The following is a 13,440-nucleotide window of genomic DNA, read 5'->3' on the forward strand; positions in this document are numbered from 1 at the left end:
GCATGAGAAACAGTACATAAGGCACTGTTCCACGACTTCTTTTTCGAAGGGCAGGCTGGTCCCCTTTAAATTATTCTGGTCCTGTCACCAAAAAAAATAAAATAAAATAAAAATAAACCAAATAAACACCTTGCCTGTATTACAAGAAGAAAGCAAGTTGAGGCCAAGAGGTTCATTTTGGAGACTTCTCACCTGGTCCAGTTCACACATTCTTCTCAAAGGCCCAAAGAGCTGTTTCGCAAACACGTGTTCCTTCTCCAAAGAAATCTCTGTTGCTTTAAAAGGTGAGAAGGAGAAACCTTCCCAGCATCTTTCTGTACATGTGCAGGTTTTTGCTTTTCAATCTTTTATTTATTTATTTAAATCATCCATACTGTGGAGAGATCTGGGTGCAGAGGACAAAAAGGGTTTTAGGAGCGAGCTTGGTCAGGCAAGGAAATTCTTGAACCATCTATTTCTGGCATTGTGGGTCAAACGGCAGATTGCCGTTGCTGCGTGAGCCCAGGAAAAGATGCTTCCCCCCACACCCCCAGACAGAAGCTAGGTGTCTGTCTGGACACAAGTCCTGATCATACTTTTCCTCCTTTGCATCCAGATTCTGCAGGCCCTAATACTGAATAAAAGTCTCTTGTTTTACTGTAGGAAGAAAATAATCCTGGCACCCTTTTTTCTCAATTAAGAATGCAACTCTTTAAAAACTGTTGAATGGTTTTATTTCTCTCTAGTCTTTGCAGCGATTTTTTGTAAAGTGGCTTTTTTTAGAACAAAAAAATTTTTTTTTTGAGATTATTAGAGATCTCCCCCCCCCACACGCATGTACATGCTTGTGTGTACGTGTTTGTGAACCATACACATACACACGCACGCACCTTGAACCCAAACAAAATATGCTGTGCTCATGCTCGTGCATATTAAGCACATGTCCGGCTCATGGTCACTCCATCAAAAGTTGATGTCATCCCCAAAATGAGGATTTTTATGGACTGGACCAGTGCTTCAATGTATTTTTATATATATATATATATAAACAGCTCCGGGAAAGGAGGGGAAAAAGGGAAAAAAAAAATGAAATATGGTTTCGAATTTCACAGTATGACTTTTCCCGTGTAAATCTGGGGGGAAAACGAAGAAGGAAACAAGAATTGGTAAAATTGACCAAGTTCCTTAGCAAATGGGTCCTTCGACGGTCTGAGACATCAGGAAAGACTGGACAACTTGTTCAGTTGATTGAGGGCTGGTGCTTACATCCTCCAGGGCATCTGTGACTGAAAATTGCCGATCCCGCAATCGGTTCCAGTTGGCTAAGATGTTGTGGTATTCAAATACTTTCTCGTAATTGCCAATGGAGTTGTACAGTTTAATGAGGCCCCTGTAGTCATATTCTAGTCCGCTGTAACCTTCCCCAAAAAGCTTTTTTCCTAAAACAACAAAATCGGAAAACCGAGAACAATATTAAAGGCTGCCATATTAAAGTGTGATTTTTGTGTTTTAAAATTATAGGTAGAATTATAGATAGTATATAGATAGAATTTAAAAAAAAAAAAAACTAGAATAATTTTTTGGGAGTGTGAATAAATGGTTTTAGAAATGGACCTCTTCAGATTTTTCCAAGGAAGTTTGGACTTATCAACAGAATAATCCATGGGGGGAAAAAGAGATCCTGGAAGAACTCCAAAGTTTCTTTTTCTGGGAAGAAGTCATCATCTCCAATGATTAGAAAAAAGCTTAATTGTTTGCTCCAAACCCTCCATTATTCTTCCTGCTTTCTTTCTTCAAAGGGAATTTACATTAATTACCTTAATTACACCCAATGATTAACCAGTTAATAATGTAGGTCTAAATTATGAATCTGGGATCTTACTTTAAATGCTTTAAAACACAAGGACCAGAAGAGGCTAAGTGGTCAGAAGGATCTCCCAACAGGCTTGCTTCAACTGGCTATAAAAATCAATCCATGTATGTATGTATGTATGTATGTATGTATGTATGTATGTATGTATGTATGCATCACCTCTCTATCTATCTATCTATCTATCTATCTATCTATCTATCTATCTATCTATCTATCTACTGTCCATCCATCCATCCATCCATCCATCCATCTCTTCCCCTCTCCCCCTATCTCTCTCTGAATCTATGTATCTACATCTATATCTATGCAAAAAATTAAAATCTCGGGTGTTTTCCCGCGTCATGTTAAATAAGTTAGTTAAAATGTTTAAAATTCTGGTTAAAATCCTAGCTTAAAATCTTCCAAAAATCTTCACAGAGCACTCTGCAAGGTCCTTTAAAACCTTAGCTAAAATCCTACCAGTACCTTAAAAGTTTTTCTTTCTAGCAACATTTCGACGGGCTCACAACCCTTAAGAAGACAGATATCTATATCTATCTATCTATCTATCTATCTATCTATCTATCTATCTATCTATCTATCTATCATCTATCTGTCTGTCTGTCTGTCTATCCATCCATCCATCCATCCATCCAATCCATCCATCCATCCATCCATCCATCCATCCATCTCTTCCTCTCCCCCATCTCTGAATCTCTGAATCTATGTATCTACATATCTATCTATCTATCTATCTATCTGTCTGTCTGTCCGTCCGTCCATCCATCCATCATCTTTCTTCCCCTCTCTCCCTCTCTGAATCTATGTATCTACATCTACATCTATCTATCATCTATCTATCTATCTATCTATCATCTATCTATCTATCTATCTATCTATCTATCTATCTATCTATCATCCATCGTCTGTCTGTCTATCTCTATCTATCTCACTCTCTGTCTCTTCCCCTATTGTCCATCCGTCCATCCATCCAATCTATAGACAATGTCTATCTATTTGTCTATCAATTTTCTATAAACGAGGGTCAAGGGGCTCCCAGCGCCACCCTTCCCCTGAACAGTTAAAAGAATTGACCCACCAATTGCGATGGATCTCAAATAAAGCTTCTCAGCGTTTTCGTACTGATTCATGTCGTAGTTGTAGAGCGAGGCGAGGTGTCCCACCGAAAGAGCGACTTCATAATCTTCTTGACCGAGCAGCTGCTCCTTGATCTGAATTGCTTTGATGTGCATCTCTTCTGCTTCCTGCAATAGCCAAAATGGTAAAGTACTGATTTAGGAGTTGTTATGGCTATTTTTTTTTTCATCAAACCCAAATAAGTGTCTCTGCCTGCTTGAGAATACAAGCTAATGTTCTTAAAAACCTAAAACAAAAAGCTAAGCTTAAAACTTTTCGGACAAGAGGGCGCATGGGGAATCAGCTGAACAAAGAATTTTGAGATGGAGTGAGATAATTTGAATGAGTTGGTGGAGTGGCTGAATTTGAACCTGCTGCATTCTGGCTGTGAACATCGGTGAAACTTTATTTTATTCTCACGAATGCTGAAAAAGGTGCTTGTCTAAATTAAGCACTGAGGTGGAGAGAAGGAAGTAGGTGTACTAGACCAGGGGACTCCAATCTTGGCAACTTTAAGACTTGTGGACTTCAACTCCCAGAATTCCTCAGCCAGCAAAGCAAAGCTGGCTGAGGAATTCTGGGAGCTGAAGTCCACAAGTCTTAAAACTGCCAAGATTGGAGACTCCTGGACTAAATATTCCCATGATTGCTAAAATTTCTTCCAATCAAGACTTTTTTTTTTAAACAGCTGGGTTCATAATGCCTTCTCAATAATACACCTGCCTTCCTTCTACATACGGATAGTCCTCAATTTACAACCATTCGTTTAGTGACCGTTCGAAGTCACAATGGCACAGAAAAAAGTAACTTAGGACCGTTTTTCACTTATAACTGCATGTCTCATTGAGCAACAGAAATTTCGGGCTCAATTGTTGTCATAAATCGAGAACTACCTGTAATAGAGCAGGTTGTTAGCTGACTTATACTAGTATCATATTAACAGGTCTGACTTATTTTGGAGCCATAAAAATGTATGTATTTTTTTTTTAAAAAAATAGGAAGAATAAAAATGAAGTAAAAGTTATTTATTTTCATGCTGCTTAATTAAAAAAACAGGCAATGAATGCAGAAAACTTGACCCTCAAATCAATGATCTTCTTTATAACCTGTTGTTGTATGAAGACTAAAGTTTAGTAACTTTGGTGATACAAAAACAACAAAATTAATTAGCAATTATTATTACAAAGTAATGCATTTCAAAGAAAATACAAATAGTCCAAGTAGTCCTCAATTTACGACTTAGCCACTATTTGAAGTTGTGACGGACCTTTCAAAAGCTGCTTATGACCTGGTTTTGAAGTTAACACATCAGTTCCCCCTCTGCCACCCCCACAAGGCATATTACTTCATCTTGGGCATTTGGCAACCGGCCCACATCTGTGGCTGTTTTGCAAGCATCTCGAGGGACTGCAATTTATGATGTTTTTGCCCAAAACCAGTCATAAGTCGAAGACTACTTGTATCCTGCTGTGACAAAATGCCCATTTTAGCGACATTCCTGCCCACCGCCCTGAGAAAGTTGGATTTACCTTAAATTTCCTCATTGACTGATAAAGTCGACCAAGGTTGCCGTAGTGTTTTGCTGTCTGAACGTTGAACTCCCCAAATGCTTTCTTGGCCAGCTGGAGAGAGGAGAGGTGCAGGTCGTGAGCTTCCTGGAGCAGCCTTTGCTCGGTTTCCTTATTGTGGCAGTCAATTGCAATCTCCTCCAAGATAAGCGCTTTAAAAGAGGGGGGGGGGAGAGATAAAAAAAAAGTGGATTAGCAATAGCACTTAGACTTATATACCGCTTCACAGTACTTTACAGCTGTTTCTAAGGAGTTTACAGTGTCAGCATAGTGCCCCCAACAAACTGGGTCCTCATTTTACCGACCTCGGAAGGATGGAAGGCTGAGTCAACCTTGAGCCGGTCAGAATCGAACTGCTGCCGGCCGGCAGAATTAGCCTGCAATATTACATTTTAACCACTGTGCCACTACAAGATTAATAAAAGATATTGAAAGATATCTGGCGAGTGAAGAAGACCATGGTCTAAAAGTCATCTTCCGGAATCAAGACAAAGAAGTTCTTTCAGCATTTTTATCCTGCCTCAGTTATCAGTCAACAAGACAAGGAATCTCAGATTGAGCAGATGTTCAGGTAGATCTGTCTCTGGCTGTGACTTTTCCAATCTTCTGTCTAACCGTATCAATTTAGACTTGCAATTAGTCTACCAAGCCCTTTCCACACCAATTATAAGAAAGGCCGCTACAGGTAGCCCTCGACCTATGACCACAACTGGGACCAGAATTTCTGTTGGTAAGCAAGGCAGTTGTTAAGTGGATCACACCCGATTTTAAACCTTTATTGCTATGGTTGTTAAGTGAATTGTTGCATTCTTAAGTGAACCATGCAGTTGTTAAATGAATCTGGTGATTACATGACCCGGACACTGCAACCATTGTAAATGCATGTTGGCTGCCAAGTGTCTGAATTTTTATCATGTGACCATGGGGATGCTGTGAAGGATGTAAGCTAATCAGCCAGCCAGCTTTCATGCCTAAAACGGGACTAGAACTCCCAATCTCCTGGTGATTGACCCAAAATCAGCCAGCTGACTTTTATGTCTAAGGTGGAACTAGAACTCACTGTCTCCTGGTGATTGGTCCAAAGTCATCCAGCTGGCTTTCATGCCTAAGGCGGGACTAGAACTCACCGTCTCCTGCTGATTGACCCAAAATCAGCCAGCTGGCTTTCATGTCTAAGGCAGGACTAGAACTCACCATCTCTCAGTAGTTTTCATGTCTAAGGTAAGATTAGAATCCATGTCCTCTTGGTTCCAAGCCTGGTGCCTTAACCACTACTAGACCAAACTAGTTCTCGTTGTCAAGGAACTCACAAAGGCTTATCTCACTTATCCCTGTTTCCTCAGAGCGTTGAATTCTCTAAAGCCATCAGTAGCCATTTCTGTTTTCTTCCCATGGCAGCTAAACCCGGCCGGCAGATAATACCTTTAACTCTTTTGGAGGAGGCGAGGAGGAGATGATCTTCTGGGAGAATGTGGGTGATGATGCCAATCGCACGTTCTGCATGGAATCTAAAAGATCAAAGACAAGCAAGAGGAAAACTTGAGCTCTTGGTCCCTATCCTGGAATTTGGCCAGCCCACCTGTGTGACTTGGTGAAAAGCCACGACTTTCCCACTTGAAACAAAGAATATGTCCTGATGACAGAAAACAACAGTGTTTTTTCTCCTCTCCTATTCCTTTCACTCACTAGGCCAGTGTTTCTCAACCTTGGCCGCTTTAAGATGGGTGGACTTCAACTCCCAGAATTGCTAAAGCTGGCTGGGGAATTCTGGGAGTTGAAGTCCACCCGCCTTAAAGCAGCCAAGGTTGAGAAACACTGCACTATGCCATTTATGGAATCATCTGGAATGGCATCCGGAAGCAAACTAGCAACCAATTCAGCACATGAAGCAGAAGTCTTATATGGGTATCCTGAGGCATGCCCATCATTGCTTGCCCAGCTGCATTCTGGATCAGTTGAAGCTTCCAGATGGTCTTCAAGGGCAGCCCCATGGAGAGACATTGCAGTAGTCAAGCTACGATGTGACTGGGGCATGACTAACTATCTGAAGTACTCCCTGATTTAAGAAAGGGAGCAACTGGTATACCAGACAGAGTTGTGTAAATGCCTCCTTCACTACTACTGACATTTATTTATTAAATTTCTATGCCACCCATCTCATTGATAAAAGCGACTCTGGGCAACTTGCAATATAATAAAAAGTTTTTTAAAAAAGCACTACAAAGCAATTAAAATTAGAAAAATTAAATAGAAAAGCTAAAAGCCAAGTTGAAGGGTGGGGGCCACAGCAAAAAAAGGCTCTTTTCCTGGACCCTGCCAGCTGAAAATCTCTGGCTGATGGGATTCAAAGTAGGCCCTTTCTGCTGGAACAAGTGGGGCAGGCTAGTCCCATTGGAGTGATACCCTGGGCCCATGCCATAAAGGATCTTTAACATTCACAGAGCTGCGAATCTGGGAAGACCTCCAGACTGTGTACAGGTAGTCCTGGACTTACGGCCACAATTGAGCCCAAAATTTCTGTTGCTATCCTGTTTCCCCCAAAATAAGACATCCCCTGATAATAAGCCCAATGGGGCTTTTGAGCGCATGGCAATAAGGCCAACCGCTTATTTCAGGGTTCAAAAAATATTTAAGACGGGGTCTTATTTTCGGGGAAACACGGTATGTGAGAGATAAGTTAAATGAATTTGGCCCCATTTTATGTCCTTTCCCGTCACAGATGTTAAATTAATTACCGCAGCGACACGGTTAAGTGACTGTGGCTTCCCCATGGACTCTGCTTGTCAGAAGAAAAGTCATAAAATGGGGCATAACTCACTGAACCAATTTTTCACTTAGCAACATAAACTCTGGGCTCAATTGTCGTCGTAAGTCGAGGACTACCTGTACTTATTTTAAAGTGTGAATAGTCTGATTTTGGTTTTTCAGGGAGTCCTCAATTTAGGACCATAATTGGGACAAGAATTTCCACTGCTAAAGAAGGCAATTGTTAAGTGAGTCGTGCCTGATTTTTGCGACCTTTTTGCCATGGTTGTTAAAGCAAATCGTTGCAGTTGTTAAGTGAGACACTCAGGTAAGTGAGTGAATCCGGCTTCTCTCTTTGGCTTTGGTTGCTGGAAGTTGGCTAGGATGGTCACAAAAGGCGGTGACATGACCCAGGAATGCTGCAACCGTCGTAAATACAGGTAGTCCTCAACTTACGATGACAGTTGAGCCGAAAATTGATGTTGTTAAGTGAGATATTTGTTAAGTGAATTTTGCCCCGTGTTACAACCTTTCTTGCCTCAATTGTTAAGTTAGTGAAATAGTTGTTAAGTGAATCTGGCTTCCTCCATTGACTTTGTTTGTCAGAAGGTCGCTAAAGGGGAATCACATGATCTTGGGACACTGCAACCGTCGTAAATATGAGTCAGTTGCCAAGTGTCTGAATTTTGATCACATGACCATGGGGATGCTGGAAAGGTTGTGCCTGTGCCTGTAAGTCGCTTTTTCCAGTGCTGTTATAACTTTGAACTGTCACTAAATGAAATGTTGTAAGTCGAGGACTATCTGTACATACCAGTTGCCAAGTGTCCATATTTCGATCACCTAACTGTGGGGATAGATGTAAGGGTGAGTGCCAGCTGTAAGTCACTTTTTCCAATGCCAATGTAACTTTGAATGGTCGCTAAAAGAATAGTTGTAAGTTGAAGACTACCTGTATAGCAAGTAGTCAAAATCTCAAAAACAAATGGCTACCAGGTATTTTTATAGCTTCTTATTTAGGAAGGAAAAAAAAACGCAGGGCAAAGAAAAATTATCTGTCATGCTGGCAAAAAGGGTGAAATGAATTCTGAAATTTACCATCTCAACAAAACATATTTTTCTAACATCAGAATGGACTTTGAAATAAAGAACAAAATTTTAATTGAAATGTTTTAAATTACGGGCCAAACTTTAATTATTTTAAATCTATTTTAACTTTTGTGTACGAATGTTTTATTTTGGCTGTTCACCGCCCTGAGTCCGAAAGGAGAAGGGCGGTATAGAAATCTGAAAAACAAATAAATAAATAAATAAAATCATTCGGGTTTTAAATGAACACAGTACTCACAGTGCATTATCAAATTTTCCCGAACTGTATTGGTGAACGTAAGAAGAGTATGCTAGATCTTCATGAGCTGTAGCTACATGGATGTTTTTGCCGCCAAACACCGACTGTCTGATGTCCAAGGCTGTCTGAAATAATTTGTGAAAAAAATATTTATCTTAGCCAGTAAGTCAATTTGCAGTCAAAACTATTTTTTTTTTTTTACATATCTAACATCAGATTAGTTGCAAACAGAATCTTCTGCCCATTATCCTAGGGTTGGTTACATTCTTGTACAGTATATTTTAACATTGTAGGGACTTGTCCCAAAGGTGCTTTTTCAAGAGGCAACTGGACTTTTTTGCTTTTCTTTGAAGACGTGTCTCATCCGAGAAGCTTCTTCAGCTAAAACAGAACTAAGGAGGAATTCCCTGACAGTGAAAACAATCAGTGGAAAAACTTGCCTCCAGAAGTTGTGGATGCTCCATCACTGGAGGTTTTTAAGAGGAGACTGGACAACCATTTGTCTGAAATGGTTGAGGGTCTCCTGCTTGAGCAGGGGGTTGGACTAGAAGACCTCCAAGATCCCTTCCAACTCTGTTGTTCTGTCCTGTTCTATTCTCTCAGATGAACAAGCTGCATTTAAAGGCAAATTAACTGAGGGCGGATCTTTTGGCTATACTGCAAAGAGTAGAGGACTGCCTAAAGCACAGGAGCATTACATATAGTCCTCGACTTACAACCATTCGTTTAGTGACTGTTCAAAGTTACAACAGCACTGAAAAAAGTAATTTATGGTTGCTTTTCGAACTTATGACCCTTGTAGCATCCTCATGGTCAGGTGATCAAAATTCAGATGTTTGGCAATTGGCATGTATTTAGGACAGTTGCACTGTCCTGGCGTCATGTGATCACCATTTGCAACCATCCCAGCTGGCTTCCAACAAGCAAAGTAAAAGCGGAAGCCAGATTTGCTTAATGACTGCATGATTCACTTAACAACTGCAGTGAATTCGTTTTAACAACCGTCTCAAGAAAGAGCATAAAATGGGGCAAAACTCACTTACTCACCAACTGCCTTGCTTACCAACAGAAATTTGGGGCTCTATTGTGGTTGTATGTCAAGGACTACCTGTATATAGCTTTTACTCTATTTTTTTTTCTTTACTCTTTTCTCTCTCACATCGAATTTTGCGAAGCTTCTTCTCCGGTAACATTGTATTGCTAACTAGGGCATGCAAAACCTTTGCCAGACCAATTCTCGAATACAGCTCGTCTGCCTGAAATCCACACTGTATATTGGACATTAATACGATTGAGCGGATCCAGAGGTATTTCACGAGAGGAGTAATCCATTCCTCTACTCACAATAGAATCCCTTATGCCACCAGACTTGAAATTTTGGGCTTGGACAATCTGGAACTGCGCCGCCTGTGGTTTGATCTAAGCACAGTATACAAAATTGTCTGCTACAACGTCTTACCCATCAACGACTTCTTCAGCTTCAACCTCAATAATACACGGGCAAATAATAAATACAAACTCAAGGTAAACTGCTCCAAACGCGATTGAAGAAAATATGACTTCAGCAACAGTGTGGTCAACGCCTGGAATGCTCTACCCGACTCTGTTGTTACAGCCTCAAACCCTCACAACTTCAACCTGTCCACTGTGGACCTCACCCTATTCCTAAGAGATCGGTAAAGGGGGCGTGCATAAGCACACTAGCGTGCCTTCCATCCCTGTCCTACTGTCCCCATTTATTTGTATTCATTTCCTTCGTTCATGTCCATGTTCATATTCATACCTGCTATCTTATGTTAAATAAATAAATAAATAAATAAATAAATAAATAAATAAATAAATAAATAAATAAATAGTATTGCCAGCTTCTGTTCTACTTGAGATTAAGCTCACAATTAGGCATGAAGACTCTAAATGATTTTCTGTTTTGACTTTATTTTGGCATGCCTATTCTCTGACCTTATGGAGAAGAAAGCATTAAATACGACAAAAGTAACATTCACTTACTGGCTTGCAATAAATTACGAAACCAAAACCGTACCTGATAAATTGCAACTGACTGGCATATGTTATCTACATTGAGTAAATAAAATCCATAGTCAAGTAGAGTGTCCGAATATTTAGGATGCTTGGCTCCAAAATGCTCCCTGAAAGATTAAAAAGAAAACAAAAACGCTCCAGGTAAGAACGTCACGAAATCTTCCCAAAAGGACGGAGCAGGTTGTAGCATTTCAAGAGACCTCTTACGTACCGTGCTAGGTACACTGCGTGTTTTATCAACTGCTCGGCTTTCTTAAATTCACGTTTCACAACGCAAGCCTAAAACAGAAGAAATTAAGAAATTAAGGCTCCGTGGATATTCAAAGGCCTGTCCTGTCTTCTTGCTGCCATCCCCCACACCTCGAAGGAGGTCCCAAAACACAACCTGCGATCTCCACTACAGAGTGTGTAGGCAGAGGGCCAATGTTTAGGTACAGGGAGTTCTCGAGTTACAACGGTTCATTTAGTGACCGCTCAAAGTGACAGTAGCACTGAAAAAAAATGACTTATGACCATCTGCACACTTAAGAACATTCCCCCTCCATGGTCAGGTGATCAAAATTCAGAGGCTTTGGCAATTGGCATGTATTTATGACGGTTGGAGTGTCCTGGGGTCATGTGATCCCTTTTTATGACCTTCTGACAAGCAAAGTCGATGGGGAAGCCAGTTTCACCTAACAACTATGTTACTAACTTTAACAACTACAGTGATTCACTTAAGAACTGTGATAAGAAAGGTCGTAAAATGAGGCAAAGCTCACTTAACAAATGTCTTGTTTAGCAAACATACATTTTAGGCTCAACTGTGGTTGTAAGTCGAGATGTACCTGTATTCTTCCCTCTGTCTTTAGGAACAGTTTTATGAATTTTGCAAATATTTATTTTTCTCTTAAGAAATCGGGTTCTTGTGGGCTCTACCCTCAAGGAAAAATGTGTCTGATTTCCTGTCCTCAGCAGCACAGAAACAATTGTTCAACTTACCTTTGAGGCTTGTCGTAAAACATCCACAACTACTTTTACAGGCAAACCAACCGAGATCTCCTTCATTGCTTCTATACACCATTTGTAAGCCTATGGAGCACCCAACAAAAGTTTGGAAAAGCATTTGTTACTAAGGCTACACAGATTTCAAAGAAACACACACTGGTCACATCCAACAATTTTACAACCGTCTTCCACTAATTGGCATCTCTGGGGAAGCTGAATTTCAATCCCCATAATCCCCAATCAATGCAACTTCTCCAGACAGCACAGAATCATTTGTTTGGGTGGGGGGGAGAGAGAGAAGGGCAACAACCTAAACTTGGGGGTGTTACTGGAAAGAAGTGGAAGCTGCAGAGAGAAGGTTTTTGTGGGAAAATAGGAGGATGCATATTTGACTGACTTGTAAAATAATAAAGCAGGGATAGAAATCTAAACAAACAAATATTAATAAAGGAGAACATTGTAGCTCAGGGTTGACATGAGAGGTCCTTGGTGCTCTCTGAGCTCGATTGCTTTTTTGCAGATGTTTCATTACCCAAGCTAGGTAATATCATCAGTGCTAGTGATGTTACCTAGTTACCTGATGTACCAGCACTGATGATATTACCTAGTTTGGTTAATAAAACGTCTGCAAGAAAATAAGAAAGCTTAGAGAGCACCAAGGACCGCTCAAATAAATTATTATTTTTTTAAAATTTGATTTATATGCTGCCCTTCTCCGGAGACTCAGGGCGGCTTACAATGCCTTAAGCAATAGCCTTCATACTTTTGTATATTTATACAAAGTCAGCTTATTGCCCCCACAAACTGGGTCCTCAATTTACCCACCTTAGAAAGGATGGAAGGCTGAGTCGACCTTGAGCCTGGTGAGAATTGAACTCGCAGTAATTGCAGGCAGTTGGATGTTAAATGCTGCCTTAGGAGGCATTAGCCTCCTACGCCACTCAGTTAGTTAGTTAGTTAGCTAACAAATTTGTTAGTTAACTAACTAACGAATAAATTCAACCTTGTCCCACACTTCTTTCATACATGTCCATTTGAGCATTCAAACTCTGAGCTTGAGGAACTGCTGTTTTAACCAGAGTCAAGTGTTGCAGGACCGACCACTGAATCAAGCCACATCAGAGGTTTGGTGTTGAATCAAGGGAATAGCCTGCTTGAGGCTCTTGGGGAGGTCGCATGCGTGTATGCCCACACCCATAATTCAATGCGCCCCACCCTGTGCTTCCCCCCTTTTGGCACACGACAGCACGCAATGGCCCAGTAGGCCCATTTTTTGCCCTCCTCAGGCTCCAGAGGGTTTCTTGGAGCCTGGGGAGGGCAAAAACGCCCCCCCCCCGAGGCCGGAAACGGCCCTTTTCCCGACTTCTGGCCCCTAGAAAGCCTCTGGAGCCTGGGGACAGTGAAAAACGGGCCTTCCCCATCCCCCCAGAGGCCCTCTGGCGGCCGGAAACAACCTGTTTCCTGACTTCCGGCAGGCACAGAAGGCCCGAAAATCAGCTGGCTGGCACACACATGCACGCCAGAGCTGAACTAGAGCAACGCTCGTGTGCCCACCGACATGGCTCCACATGCCACCTGTAGCACGCGTGCCATAGGTTCGCCATCACGGGGCTAAGGTCTGGAAAGGAGACCTCTACAGCCAGCAAATATCTGTTCCCAACTGGTGGGTGAAGTGCCAGTTCCTGCCAACCGGGCCTTACTATGGCCAAGACAAAGTTGGTGTCCTTGCAGATCTCAACATTTAAACCTGGGAAGAAGGCTAACTTTACCCAAGTACTGCTGGC

At 41.3% G+C, this 13,440-nt stretch overlaps 1 protein-coding gene across 1 annotated transcript in view; it reads right to left on the minus strand.

The window, feature by feature from the left end:
- Window positions 1–696: 696 nt before the first annotated feature.
- Window positions 697–13,440, minus strand: part of APPBP2 (amyloid beta precursor protein binding protein 2) — a 44,054-nt gene continuing 31,310 nt past the window's right edge. Inside the window, exons 6-13 of the mRNA XM_070931994.1 lie at window positions 11,651–11,740; window positions 10,881–10,948; window positions 10,671–10,776; window positions 8,630–8,754; window positions 5,959–6,044; window positions 4,498–4,688; window positions 2,931–3,096; window positions 697–1,418 (exon numbers count right to left, since the gene is read on the minus strand). Coding sequence (XP_070788095.1) covers window positions 1,165–1,418; window positions 2,931–3,096; window positions 4,498–4,688; window positions 5,959–6,044; window positions 8,630–8,754; window positions 10,671–10,776; window positions 10,881–10,948; window positions 11,651–11,740 — 1,086 coding nt within the window. The 3' untranslated portion in view covers window positions 697–1,164. The remainder of the gene's footprint in view (window positions 1,419–2,930; window positions 3,097–4,497; window positions 4,689–5,958; window positions 6,045–8,629; window positions 8,755–10,670; window positions 10,777–10,880; window positions 10,949–11,650; window positions 11,741–13,440) is intronic.

The sequence above is a fragment of the Pituophis catenifer genome, unplaced genomic scaffold (assembly GCF_029215685.1).
Source record: "Pituophis catenifer annectens isolate HBS135680 unplaced genomic scaffold, rPitCat1.0.hap2 SCAF_1, whole genome shotgun sequence".
Lineage (NCBI taxonomy): Eukaryota > Metazoa > Chordata > Lepidosauria > Squamata > Colubridae > Pituophis > Pituophis catenifer.